This window comes from Clupea harengus, chromosome 11 (genome assembly GCF_900700415.2).
Source record: "Clupea harengus chromosome 11, Ch_v2.0.2, whole genome shotgun sequence".
Taxonomy (NCBI): domain Eukaryota; kingdom Metazoa; phylum Chordata; class Actinopteri; order Clupeiformes; family Clupeidae; genus Clupea; species Clupea harengus.
This window is the reverse complement of record NC_045162.1, coordinates 28,903,305-28,917,001: the sequence shown is the minus strand read 5'-3', so window position 1 is coordinate 28,917,001 and position 13,697 is coordinate 28,903,305. Positions and strand designations below refer to the sequence as shown.

Genomic DNA, 13,697 nt, shown 5'->3' with positions numbered 1-13,697 from the left:
AGCTCTCTAGTATATTTTAAAAGCAGGACATTTAGAGACCAAAATATTGTGTCAGTATCACAACATCGGTCACTTATGTTATTTTTCCAAAAACAATGCTTCTATTTTTGACCTTTGAGTTGTCAGTAACTGAACACAGCTGACGTCACTATTTAGGGGATTTTTTATTTTCATGTTCAAAATACTTTTGGAGAATTGTATTCTGCAGTCAGGTTACCTTATTTAACATTTCTGGAAATGATGAGCTTGTGAGTCTCAGTTTTCCTCTCTTTGAAAACCAGAGGATGAATTATTGAGAAGAAGAGAAAAAAATTGTTAAGTAGTGTACAGTATCTCATCAGTGTATTTATCCCCTTATTACAAATTACATTGTGTCACAAATATACAACAAAATAATTGTATATGTAACTGTGATAGATGTCCCTTTACAACAATAAAATGCTATATTTAGATTGATGGAGTCATAGTGAGCTAGCGCTCTGTCTTAAACCTCGGCTTACACTCGTAGGCACTAGGACACACACAACAGGTCAGTAGGCTGAGAAGACTCGATGAGAATACAGGCAAACCCATGAAAATAGGCAAGTCTGCATGGGACTTTTAGACACAATGTGAGACTTTCAAATGGCTGTGGCAATTCAAACAGTTCAGCCTGGAAAAAAGGGACATTGCAGTGTTTTTGTGTTTGTAAGACATTAGAGTGTGTATGTGGTTAGAAGACGAGCTAGTTGGTGTTAGCCCGCTGGGTTAGTAGGAGACGAGCCCATTGGTGTTTGCACAATTCAGACTCACTGACGATCCTGTAGGTCAGCTATTCTTAGTCTGGCTATTTTCAAGTTATGGCATTAGGGTGTTAAGATAAGGTATTTTTGGTGCTCCAGCTTCAACTGAAAATGCGACTATTTTAACTTTTGGAAGTTAGGAGTTAGGGAAAGGATAGTTGGGTGACAAGAATTCCATGACCCTGTGCCAAGGGTTTTGATACATTTTTATTATCAAAAATTGTATCTGCATGCATATTAATGGACGCTTTATTCTCTTTCTGTTCAAATCAAGACGAATTCAGATTTATGCTTACATATGTGAATGCTTGGGATAATCTGCGTTTTGAAAGTGATGGTTAAACTCATTATCTGATTGGGTACAGATGCAGACGGCTCTAGTGTATCTGTTACATCTCTTGGTTCTGTGTGTCCCTCCCTGAGACCCATACCCACATATGCATGCCTTACACATTTGCGTGCAGTACACTCCTCATGCTGAACATTGGGGGATCAGTCATAGGTATCTCACGTGAGGCATCTTTGCATATCTGCCTTTGCTGTTGCTGATGTTTATAAATGAATCAGCTCCTCTTTGTTTCTCACTAGCATTAACAAAGGCCCTTTGTCTCAAATATGTACCCTTTCTAGGCTGTCACTTTTTGCTGTAAAAGTGACTCCAAATATTGTATCTAAATGCTTTATATTTAACTCTTTAGTTCTCAAAGGAGTAGAACTTCAACAATTCTGTTCTGTAATGTAAATAAAAAATGAACCAGTAGAGGTGCTTGGTTCTCGCGGTTAATTCCCAGTTACAATGTTCTTAGTGTAACTAGCTGGAGTTGAAAATGTTTATTTCTGCTAATGTTTATATCATCAGGGACATCAACAGCCGTTTGAATTATGTCCCCCCCTATAATATGACGTAATCAAAGAACACAAGAGATGTGTTGAAGAAGCTATTTATATTTGCTATCTACATGTTTTGGATGGCCAACTACTATAGAGTTACTGGGTAGTGCCTAGCAAATCCTTGAAAGGTATTCTGAATAATGATCATGTTGTTTTCTGACATCTTTGGGAAGACAATTCTGCTGGTTCCATTGTAGATAAGGTCTTGCTGTCTGGGTTGTCTGCTAATAGGAAGCTGGGGTCTGGAGTCATGGCCTAAACATACACATGCACAGTGCAATAATCATGCTAATATCAGAAGTCATGAGAAGTCATGATGGCTGGTTCCTTACCTTGTATAGTAAGATGTATCCTTGTTTGAATGTGTTCAAGCTAGTAGTGCATGGGTCAGTCTTTAAGCTCTTACTTTTTGCAAGATTGAACTTGTCAAGTGTGACTAATGATCAGAACATCACCGATGTGCCAGTCATTATTTTGATCAGGGAACTAATGAAGTAATCCCAGCACTGATGCATATACATTCACTATAATATCGGTAGCATTTAACAACAACACATGAAATAGTTTATTCTAGTTCGAGTTTAAACCTTTTGAGAAGGGAACATTTGCAATTGTCTGGCTCAACCCCTAATCTCACAAATCAGCGTATCAAGCGTGGACCTTCCACAAAAATATGTATTAGGCTGCCGCTGGGCCCATGAGATTCCCAGGTGCTACTTTGTCACTTGCTAAATTCACAGGTGGAAACTTGGCATTCACACCTTGTCTGGATTAGCAGATCAGTGCATTTCTGTCACTAATGATAGTGGTAGCGGGGGTGCAAGAGGAAAGCAGAGTAGAGAATAGAGAATAGAGTGTGAACCAGCAGGTGTTTTGATGCTATTTTTAGGGCCATTAGAGAAGCAGGCTGTTTCATTGGCCAGCTCGAACTGTGCTGAGGGAACATACATAGCCCACCTGCCACACTGAACAGTGACAGAACATTACCGATTCGTCTCCGCCACACAAACTGATTCCCTGCTGTTCGAGAGAAAATGAACCTGAATCTAATTTGAAGAGGAAGAAGAGGCTTGTCTAATGAATGTATTTAAACATGTACAATTGTGGTAGAATTGATGGGGCATTATTTAGTGTGTCTATACAGTATTTTAAGGTTCAACATCTGTGTGTGCGCGCGCGTGCATGTGTGTGCATGTATGTGTGTGTGTGTTTCTGTGTGACTGAAGGCCAAATATAATGCTCTCCGCAGGATGGGAGGGAGCTGCCATGAAACACGACATAGAATCTGCAGAAAGAGGAGTCATAATTATGTCGCCAGCGTTGCTATAGCAGCCGGTTGGGATGGTGGATAGGGAGTTGTCATAGCCCTAGATTGCTCTGCTAGCTTTTATGATTCTATTTATAAATGTCGCTGCCGCATACAGACTTTTTCTATGGCAAAGAGGAACACTGAGTACAACAGAGCCACATAATAGGAAGCACTTTTTGAACTTGTATAATGACATCAGTGCTCCAATTTATTTAGCTTCAAGTTATAATCGGTACGGTCATCCAAAAGTAGCTACCAAAAGTGTTGACCAGTTGGTGAACATTAATGGAAACAGAGAAACCGAAATACAGAATAAAGTGTTATTGTACGTATGTATCATGACAAATCTGATGCTCCAATATCATAAATGATTAAGCAATGATGTTGTGCCTGTTGTCTGCCTTCCCCCTTACGACTGTCATGGGTTCCACGTGCACCAGCAGGATATGTGACTTCATCTTTTGTCTGCGGTTAGGTTTAAGATATCATAGGGGGTAAGCTAGAGTTTTACAGGAATAGAGAAGCTAGTAAACAAACACCCAAACCACAAGACCGTAGCTTTATCCTGTATTTGAATGGGCCTCATGTGCCAGGCTTCCGTTCTCCATCGCTATACACTGCTCTAAAAGGCACAAATGATCTCCGTTTCAGATCTCATTTTTTTGAAGCTAGCAACAAAATCTGATAGCAACATGTTGTGCCTCTACTTCTCTGAACAATCAGTACCATCCCCATTCTCAAAGCCAGGCACAAAAACCTTACTAAGTATTATGGGACTTTTTTTTGTGAAGCTTATTATTTCTCTCTCTCTCTCTCTCTCTGTCTCAGTGAACATGAAGCAGGAGGGAGTGCTGTCAGTGGAGCCCGTGTCCCCACTGGACCTGCGCACAGACGTGAGGTTGCCAGGCCCAGGCCCAGGGCCAGAGGCCGCGCTGTGGGAGAGGCAGCTGCAGGAGGAGCTCCTCCTCATCCAGAAGCAGCAGCAGCTCCAGAAGCAGCTGCTCATCAGCGAGTTCCAGAAGCAGCACGAGAACCTGCTGCGTCAACACCAAGCACAACTACAGGAGCATCTCAAGGTAGCCAATCACATTGTCTGCTCAGTGGACACGGTTAGAAGACTCCCTACACAATCCATACATATTACACCACACCACTAACATCCGTGCACAGCCACTCGCACAACGCCCCATCCAACTCCCACATCTACACCCCTCACTCACTCACACAATTCACCCTTCTAGACTCAGGTCCCTCGGGCTATCAACTCATTCAAAACCTTAAAACCTTCCATCCTCATCTCACACCACACCCTTATCCTTCTCTCACACCACACCCTTATCCTCATCTCACACCACACCCTTATCCTTCTATCCCTCCACTAACCCTGTAGTGCTGGGAGCATGGTGGTGAACTCAGTTGAAAGGAAGTGGAGTTGTGGTTCATGTCAAGACCTTCTCCTGTATTGAAGGCCAAAACCCCTTGGCTTTGTGTGTGTGTGTGTGTGTGTGTGTGTGTGTGTGTGTGTGTGTGTGTGTGTGTGTGTGTGTGTGTGTGTGTGTGTGTGTGTGTGTGTGTGTGTGTGTGTATGTCAGCTCCAGCAGGAGTTGCAGACTATGAAGCAGAAACAGAAGCAGAAGCTGCTGCAGAAAGAAAAGCAGCAGCAGGAGGAACAGAATCACGAGAGGGAGCAGGATGGTCTCCTTCATGAGCAGCAGAGCGCCCCCTTGAGGAGCAGGGAACGCTACCGGGAAGGTAGGAACAAACTCATTACCTTAACACGTTCAATTGTTTCATGATCATCACCCTAGACACCAATCCTCACCCTAAACCCTGTTATGTCTGCTCTTTGTTTGACTTCCCTCGCATCCCCCTCATATCCTTAACCTGAACGCTAAACTCTATGATCTCTCTCTGATATCTCCTCCTAAATACACCACTGCATGGCATCCTGGCAAATGCTAAATGACAAATGCTCTTTTTCTCATTATTTACATTGAAAGAGTGTGTGAGTCAGTATAGCTTCAGACTGACATTTGATGCCTGGAATTTGAATCCGCATGTTGCTACTGGTGTCAGGGTGATGATAATGTGGACATTGTGCTTCACTCTGGGGTGTGTGTGTGTGTGTGTGTGTGTGTGTGTGTGTGTGTGTGTCTCTGTGTGTGTGTGTGTGTGTGTGTGTGTGTGTGTGTGTGTGTGTGTGTGTGTCTCTGTGTGTGTGTGTGTGTGTGTGTGTGTGTGTGTGTGTGTGTGTGTGTCTGTGTCTCTCTCTCTGTGTCTCTGTGTGTGTGTGTAAAACTGTTCTGATCTAATCCATATAAAAAAAATCTCCTGACATTGTTTTTTTCGAGCAGGTGCAGTCGCCAGCACCCAGGTGAAGCAAAAGCTCCAAGAGTTTCTGCTGAGCAAAACTCCAAAGGATGCCCTGTCCACTGGATCCCAACCGTCCCTCAGCCTCAGCCTCAGCCCCAAACAGTGGTATATGTAAGTGTTAGTGTATGTGTAAAGTTCAAACTGATAGTTCTGTTTGTGTTTACCTGTTTACTGTCAGCTCTGTTTGTGTTTACCTGTCATTTCGGGTTTTCAGCGCTTGCCATCATACGTCTCTGGATCCGAGCTCTCCCCCTCTTGGAGACACGTTACCTCCCTCCAAGCTCATCCTGCCCCTCTCTCAGGACGGCAGGGATGATTTCCCTCTGCGTAAGACAGGTATGTGCAAAAGAGCTTTAGGAACTCTCCTAACATTGCACAACATTGTATCGCTCTCAGGCGATATCCCAACTGGTGCTGCTGATATCCCAACCTTTTTGCCATGTTTAGTCATTCGGCGTAGGGTATAATATATGAAACAGTGCATAGATGTTGCAAGATGCGGGTATGATATATTATTTGAGAGAGGGACATCTTTTCAGGACTCCTGATTCACAGCTGTCAAGGTTCACTTAGCCATCACACTTATTTTATTAGATTATCACAAGAGAACACAAGGTTCCCAAGAGAATAGGGGCGACAGTGGTACAGTGGTAGAGAAGTCGTTTAGTAATCAGAAGGTTGCTAGTTCGATTCCCTGTCGAAGCGTCCTTGAGCAAGACACTGAACCCCTAATTGCTCCTGATGTGCAGTGTGCCATCAGTGTAAATGTAAAAATGTAAAATGTGTATGCATTGTAAGTCGCACATATGTAAGTCGCTTTGGATAAAAGCGTCTGCTAAATGACTAGAGAGAACACATTATGCAACGTAGGGGATATTGTTACGCATCAGCCATTACTGCTGGGTGGACTGGATCAGTGTGAGCAGAGAACAGTGAAGGAACTCAATAGGACACAATACCTCCCACTTCAGGTGCAAGTCAACAGGCTCCATTTTGACACGTGCATCTCCAACAGACCAAAGAAAGTGTTTCTCCGCCCTTCAGATGACCATATGCCGACGTGATGAATTAAAGATGATACCCAAACTAGTTGCCTATATTAACATACCTCAAAGAGTGGCAAATTGCTGCATTGTGTTGCTTTGACATACAACCAAAATTACCATATTTTCATGGCTTAAGTTTTCTCTTTACATGTAATGATGTTGGGCCAAACAATGTAGGTGGGATCAGATCATGGTGCCGGGCTCAGAAAGAACGGTTAATATGCATGCACTTAGCAAAGCATAAAGTAACATTAACTCGTCATGAAGCCAGAGCAGACAAACCAATAACAACAATAAGCCAACCCCCCCCCACACACACACACACACACACACACACACACACACACACACACACACACACAAACACACCAAAGTGATGAGGTTAAGAAAACCCTCTTTGGGATAACCCTTGGGTTAGGAGCAGGTGCACCTAGAGGAGGATCAGAGGAATTGGATTGGCTGTGCTTTATGCAGCTGGTGTGGTTTCATCATTCCCATTGGATGGCTTAAATGTGTGGACACAGTTTCATAACCTACAGTGTAGTTCCATCGCACAGGGGAGATTTAATTACTCGATACCAGCTGAAAGTGGAAAGTCAGATGGAAACTTCAGGAGAGTTGCATCACCTGTAGGTTTGGTGCAGTTTGCTAGTGGGAGATTGAGTAACGTGTTTATGTGTGAGCATTAAAAAAGCAAAGAGTGCAGAGCCAAGATGCAGAACACCACCTGCAAATGGACATGTTTATGAATTGTATTTGTTTTCAGTGATTTGGCTGCCTTACCTGTAGAATTGCACACAACACACATTATAAAAACTAATATTGTAGACCATTAATAAAACACAGTTAGTTTGTATGTTAACCTCTCATCTACAACCATAATTCTGTCAAACTACAGGGACCTCTGTGTAAACAATGGTGCCTTCTTTTTTTAAAGTGGTATGTTATCTCCGGGCGACAGTGGTACAGGAGGTAGAGAAGTCGTTTAGTAATCAGAAGGTTGTTAGTTCGATTCCCTGTCGAAGTGTCCTTGGGCAAGACACTGAACCCCTATTTGCTCCTGATGTGCAGTAAAAATGTGTATACATCCTTGTAAGTCGCTTTGGATAAAAGCGTCTGCTAAATGACTAAATGTAAAGTGGTATGTTATCTCCCTGTTCAGCATCAGAGCCCAACCTGAAGATCCGCTCCCGGCTGAAGCAGAAGGTCGTGGAGAGGAGAAGCAGCCCCCTGCTGAAGAAGAACGAGGGGACTATCGCCACGCCCTTTAAGAAGAGAGCCCTGGAGCTCCTGGGTATGGTTTGCATCTTCTTCTAGCTGATGGGACGGTAGACCTTTAATTGCCTTCTAGCTGATGGGACGGTACACCTTTAATTGCCTTCTAGCTGATGGGACAGTACACCTTTAATTGCCTTCTAGCAGATGGGACGGTACACGTTTAATTGCCTTCTAGCTGATGGGACGGTACACCTTTAAATGACCTCTCTCGCTTTATGGCTCTGTCCCCATTGTTGCCTCACGACTCGGCATTTAGTCGGTACGCTAACGTTGTTTTTGCTATCTTTAATTCACAGAGGCAGCGGAAACCAATCCCCGTGGTTCTGGTCCCGGCTCGCCCAATGGAGCTCACAGCGCAATCGGAGCTGAGAATGGACCTTCCTCACTCCCAACTACCACACGGACTGAGGTGAACATCCATTCCCCTCACACTATTTTATTCAACCTATTTTATTTTATTCAGTCACATTCAGTCTTCCATAACGAGTAAGTAAGGGTGTCGTGTATTCGGACCCGACTGTATTTAATGGGATGCAGTGGAGCATGAACCTCATGCCAGTTAACCTGGCTATAAACTATCCTAGCTATCTCTATCTTAGGGAACCATCTTCACAATTCATTGGCTTAATGGCAGCTGTAATTAAACAACTATGATTAATTAAAGCCTATATTTCAACTGACATTTTACTTGTGTTCATTAAGTGACTGTATCCTCAACAAGCTAACTATTTAAGCTATCATTTATTTTGCTGTATTCACGGGTAACCTCTGGTAAGTCTTGCTGGTTTTAAAAATGGCACTTGTTGTCTTCCACTGACGTTGTGTCTAACCAATAAGCATCAACCATCACTGCAAGTGCCGCCCAGCAATACCAGAGTAGGTTCTTAATTCACCCCTGACAAAGGGCCCTGAAAGAGGTCCTACAGAGGTGGTTCCTGCAGTGGTCCTGACTCCCACACAACCATTTTGCAAAGTGAATGTGAGACTGTAACTTAAATGCCTAAGGCTAAAACACAAATTATAAGTCGTTTAAGGTCAAAAATGAGTCTGCATTATTGCCAAATGTAGCAGATCTGGCCATCTGGATAAGAGTGTCTGCAGTAGTGACAGTAGTCAAAGTCCCCCCCCACTGCACATAATGCTGTTGAGCTACACTGTTGAACTGGCTGCTGACTATGCCAGTGTGACTGTTCTACTTCTTTTTCAGTTCTAAGAGCGCTATTGGAATTACATACAAGAGCTACTCACTCCTCCAATGTCTTCATTAGCCACCTATGTGATTCCTCTCTACATCATTTGTTAATGTATGCTACTGCTGTAATGTACTGCTACTCCACTGATCAAAAATGTGATTTTGTAAACACCTCTCTCATCCTCTTTCCCTATCTCTCAGCGTTGGCCTTCACAGCCGAGATTATTCGGACCCGATGGATCTGTGTCTGTGCTGAGTCTGTACACATCTCCTTCCCTTCCCAACATCACTCTGGGCCTAGCAGCATCCTCAGCTATCAGCGTAAGCTCACAGCTCACTTTTCAAATGCTCTTTTGATTCTCCCCTTGCTCCTGTGGCATAACTGCTGCCCTAAAGATCTCGCAGTCTCAGAGTGTGAGGAGTCAAAGGATATGTCTACAGGAGGGAGGAATAATGGGTTTGGGGGGGCATGGATATTTCATCTCTTGGGAGTTCCAGCTTTTAGACTCATACTTGCAGGCTTGTAAACCCCTTTCCAATCCAGTCTTTGCCTGGACCAGTAACGAATGTTTCTCTCACACACACAGGCTGCACCAGGTGGTGGTGGTGGTGGTGTGTCGTCGGTGCTGCGGCACGGCCTCCCCACACAGATGCTGGGCCCTGTGCCTATGCCTGTCTCTCTGGAGAGCAAAGCAGGCAGCAGCCAACAAGCTCTTCTTCAGCACCTCCTGCAGAAGGAGCAGATCCGCCAACAGAAGATCATCTCCTCAGGTAACTGTGCTATATGATGTGTACTATATGATGTGTACTATATGATGTGTACTATATGTTTGTTTTTATTAATTGTTTTTGTTTTCATTGCTATGGCACATTTGATCTTTGCTTTTTCCTTCTGTCTTTGTCATTCTCTTCCGTGTCTCAAACCGTTCTGTGGTTTTTGGCACACAGGTCAGTGCTCTGCATCTCCACAGTGCCTGTCCCCTCTTGCCACGAAGGAGAGCTCTCTGTCGTCCAGCGGACGGCCCAAGTTGCCCCGCCACCACCGCCCCCTCAACCGCACGCAGTCGGTACCCCTCCCCCAGAGTACACTGGCCCAGCTTGTGATTCAGCAACAGCACTTCCTGGAAAAACAGAAACATTACCAACAGCAGGTCCCCTTCAGCAAGGTATGCTAATGCTAATGTGCTTTGGTTAGCTGACTCAGGACCAGTACCAGTACCTCGTATGTTAAAATGTTAAAAAGTTTTCTATTATGCTTATGTTAATTCATTTTTATTTTATTGTATTATTATAGTTAGTTTTTAATATGTTGGCACTCTGAGATTCTTTTGAATGAAGAGTGCATTACAAATAAAATACATTATTATTATTATTATTATTATTATTACCTTTTATATTACTTTGAATCCAGATATGTTTGTGAAAGCTTTTTGGGAACGGCTTACTCACATTCCTAGAAATACACTTCAGGGTTGTTAAGGTAAAACGGTTTTGAATTAGCTGCTCTGCTAATTGTCAACAAGTAATTGCAGACAGCTTGTTGCCCCACTGACACCTGTTGGCTTTGAGTGTGGAAGAAGGCTTCTGAGAATGTAGGGCTTTAACAGTTTGATAATCCAGGATAATCAGTCTCGCTTAAGACACAAGTCCCCCAAGCTCAATTAAAATCCACCATTATTGTTCAGGGTCAGTAACACAAAACTGTCTTGAAGTGAGGTCAACCTGGGGGAATGGTAGCTGTTGTAAGGTCAAAGGTCAACCTGGGGGAATGGTAGCTGTTGTAAGGTCAACATGGGTGAATGGTAGCTGTTGTAAGGGTCAGTAACACAAAGCTGTCTTGAAGTGAGGTCCACCTGGGTGAATGGTAGCTGTTGTAAGGTCAAAGGTCAACCTGGGGGAATGGTAGCTGTTGTAAGGTCATTTAGCTCTGTCTCGCCAGTCACACAGATTTCATGTGAGAATTAAGGTCTGATCTTGCATAGTCTCTCCTGTGCTGACTGATATATATACAGTATACATAAGAGAACAGACTCTCCAGGGTGAAACATGGTTCTATTGTGATCCTATAGGGTCCTATACCTGATTCAGACTTTTTGGAACATTCTGAGGAGCCGTATAATAAATATTATTATATCTCACCAGAGACACATCTTAACACAGCTGTAGACTCTCCACCCTAAAAATACAGACTGTTGTGCATGTTCCCTCGTACTGCACAGTTTATAGCCTAGATATATTCCTGCTTTTATTCTGTCCGTCACTAAGTCCTGTCCCTTAATTCTCTATTTAATGCAGCTGCTGTGTCAACCCATTGAGCAGCCAAGACAGCCCAGCATTCACTTGCTGGAGTCAGAGGATGAGCAGCAGGATAAAGAGCCAAGGGAGCAGTCCATGCTAGAGGAGAGATCGCCCTCTGGTGGTGTCATCCGGAAGCACAGCAGATCAAACGGCACCTTCTTCACAGATCAACAGCTCAAAGACTCTCATGGAAGCCCCAACCCTGCCCCAATCCATGAGAAGATCATAAAGGTCAAAGAGGAGCCTACCGACAGTGATGAGGAGGTTCCACCCAAACAGGTTCCCACCTACCACCCTGAACTGAAAGGGAGGTTGGTCATCCAAGCCATCGTCTGAGTCTTCTGTCTATGGGAGAGAGGGCATGAAGCAGCTGGGAAACAGCGCCCCTCTATGGCCACCCCTGGCCTGGACTTCTCTTTTTAGTCAGCTCATGAAGTTACAATCTAGATGTTGATTCTATGTACATACTGTGAAAACAAATGTTGATTGCTTGTTCATTCAAGACTATCGTGGCTTTCTTTGTTTGAATAAATGTGTCAACATTTAAAGATGAGAGATACATGGCAGCTTTAGGATATGTAATGTATGGTATTTCTGCCTGTCTCTTTCAGTTCTCATAAAAAATGTTTCTAATAACTTGAACAATGATCATCATGTAATATGTCTTAATGTTTCAATGTAAAAAAGTAATACGTATTTGTTCCTGCAATAGTCATGCCATTGCTCCTTAGGCTGACAGGTGAAACCCTACTCATTATGCTTTCAGTTCAAAACGGAGTCAGCAACAAAGAAGTTTCCACCCAAGAGAAGGGGGAGGTGGGCAGGAGGGAATGATACAGTCTCTCCTGTTTCCACTCAAGAGAGGAGAGAGGGGAGGTGGGCAGGAGGGAATGATACAGTCTCTCCTGTTTCCACCCAAGAGAGGGGAGGTGGGCAGGAGGGAATGATACAGTCTCTCCTGTTTCCACTCAAGAGAGGAGAGAGGGGAGGTGGGCAGGAGGGAATGATACAGTCTCTCCTTTCCACCCAAGAGAGGAGAGACGGAAGGTGGGGAGGAGGGTATGACAGTCTCTCCTGTTTCCACTCAAGAGAGGAGAGAGGGGAGGTGGGCAGGAGGGAATGATACAGTCTCTCCTGTTTCCACTCAAGAGAGGGGAGGTGGGCAGGAGGGAATGATACAGTCTCTCCTGTTTCCACTCAAGAGAGGGGAGGTGGGCAGGAGGGAATGATACAGTCTCTCCTGTTTCCACTCAAGAGAGGGGAGGTGGGCAGGAGGGAATGATACAGTCTCTCCTGTTTCCACTCAAGAGAGGGGAGGTGGGCAGGAGGGAATGATACAGTCTCTCCTGTTTCCACTCAAGAGAGGGGAGGTGGGCAGGAGGGAATGATACAGTCTCTCCTGTTTCCACTCAAGAGAGGAGAGAGGGGAGGTGGGGAGGAGGGAATGATACAGTCTCTCCTGTTTCCACTCAAGAGAGGAGAGAGGGGAGGTGGGCAGGAGGGAATGATACAGTCTCTCCTGTTTCCACCCAAGAGAGGAGAGAGGGGAGGTGGGCAGGAGGGTATGACAGTCTCTCCTGTTTCCACCCAAGATGTAAATGCTCCTGCATGTCATCCATCCATCCATCCTGCTCTCTGGTCCAGTGTCATGTGTTTGTTGATGATCATTAGTGTCATATGTACTGCGTATGTTTTCATTTCATTCTGCATATTACACATTTCAAAATGTCTGTATTAGTATCAGCGGTTCATCTTTCTTTGGCGATGTTAATAGGGAGCATAAAAACTTCATGTTTCTTTCTTTTTGTATGTATCCTTTGCTCTGTTTTAAATTACACTCAAAATAAAATTCATTCCCATCCTCTGAACTTCACCCCTCCCCCCCTCGTTGTTCTTGTGACATCTTCAAGTGACAGATCAACATCAAAAACACTACTCCAAAAATTGGTTATAAGAATGGATATTGATATTTTTCATTTTTCATTGCTATCAAATGTTTAATGATAAACAAATATAGCCAAATAATAGGCCTTCTGGTGGTGACCCTCTAAAGGGCTGTAGAGGAAGGAAGGACCAGAGGAAGACATTTCAACTCAGGTAACGGCAACTTAACTTAATATAATCAGAAAGCAGATACCCTCTCCTATTTACCTAAATCCTGATTTACAAAACAAGGCTGTGGAGAGGTTAGGAGTGTCATGAATATTATGTGATATCAGCTGATCTGAAGAATTAAAAAACATGAATACTACGGAAACAACTGCATATTATCACCACAAATCAGGATTTAGGTAAATAGGAGAGGGTATCTGCTTTCTGATTATATTAAGCAGAGTTATATCTGAATTTCAGAACAATCAGAATGAACACCATCCTTGATGTTTTAAAGATGTTAATAGATTCATTTCAGAACAATTTCATCACTCTCGGGACTAGGACAGTGAAATAAAAAAGTAATATTCATGATGGTGGCATGTTTTACACAATGATGCAGATTGGTAACCAAACCTACATTTCTCTTCCATGTC

General features: G+C 43.6%; 1 protein-coding gene and 1 long non-coding RNA gene across 2 annotated transcripts in view; both read left to right on the top strand.

Annotated features, from left to right (window-relative positions):
* The window catches only part of hdac9b (histone deacetylase 9b), a 13,208-nt gene extending 1,027 nt beyond the window's left edge, over window positions 1–12,181 (top strand). Inside the window, exons 2-11 of the mRNA XM_031576756.1 lie at window positions 3,811–4,058; window positions 4,575–4,734; window positions 5,337–5,466; window positions 5,570–5,691; window positions 7,564–7,695; window positions 7,976–8,088; window positions 9,073–9,192; window positions 9,459–9,642; window positions 9,820–10,037; window positions 11,167–12,181. Of these exons, the coding sequence (XP_031432616.1) occupies window positions 3,811–4,058; window positions 4,575–4,734; window positions 5,337–5,466; window positions 5,570–5,691; window positions 7,564–7,695; window positions 7,976–8,088; window positions 9,073–9,192; window positions 9,459–9,642; window positions 9,820–10,037; window positions 11,167–11,505 (1,766 nt within the window). The 3' untranslated portion in view covers window positions 11,506–12,181. The remainder of the gene's footprint in view (window positions 1–3,810; window positions 4,059–4,574; window positions 4,735–5,336; window positions 5,467–5,569; window positions 5,692–7,563; window positions 7,696–7,975; window positions 8,089–9,072; window positions 9,193–9,458; window positions 9,643–9,819; window positions 10,038–11,166) is intronic.
* Window positions 12,182–12,236: 55 nt separating this feature from the next.
* Window positions 12,237–13,042, top strand: LOC116222475. The gene is made up of 2 exons (XR_004164683.1): window positions 12,237–12,274; window positions 12,540–13,042. It is a non-coding gene; the product is annotated as an uncharacterized LOC116222475 (long non-coding RNA).
* The last annotated feature ends 655 nt before the right edge of the window (window positions 13,043–13,697 follow it).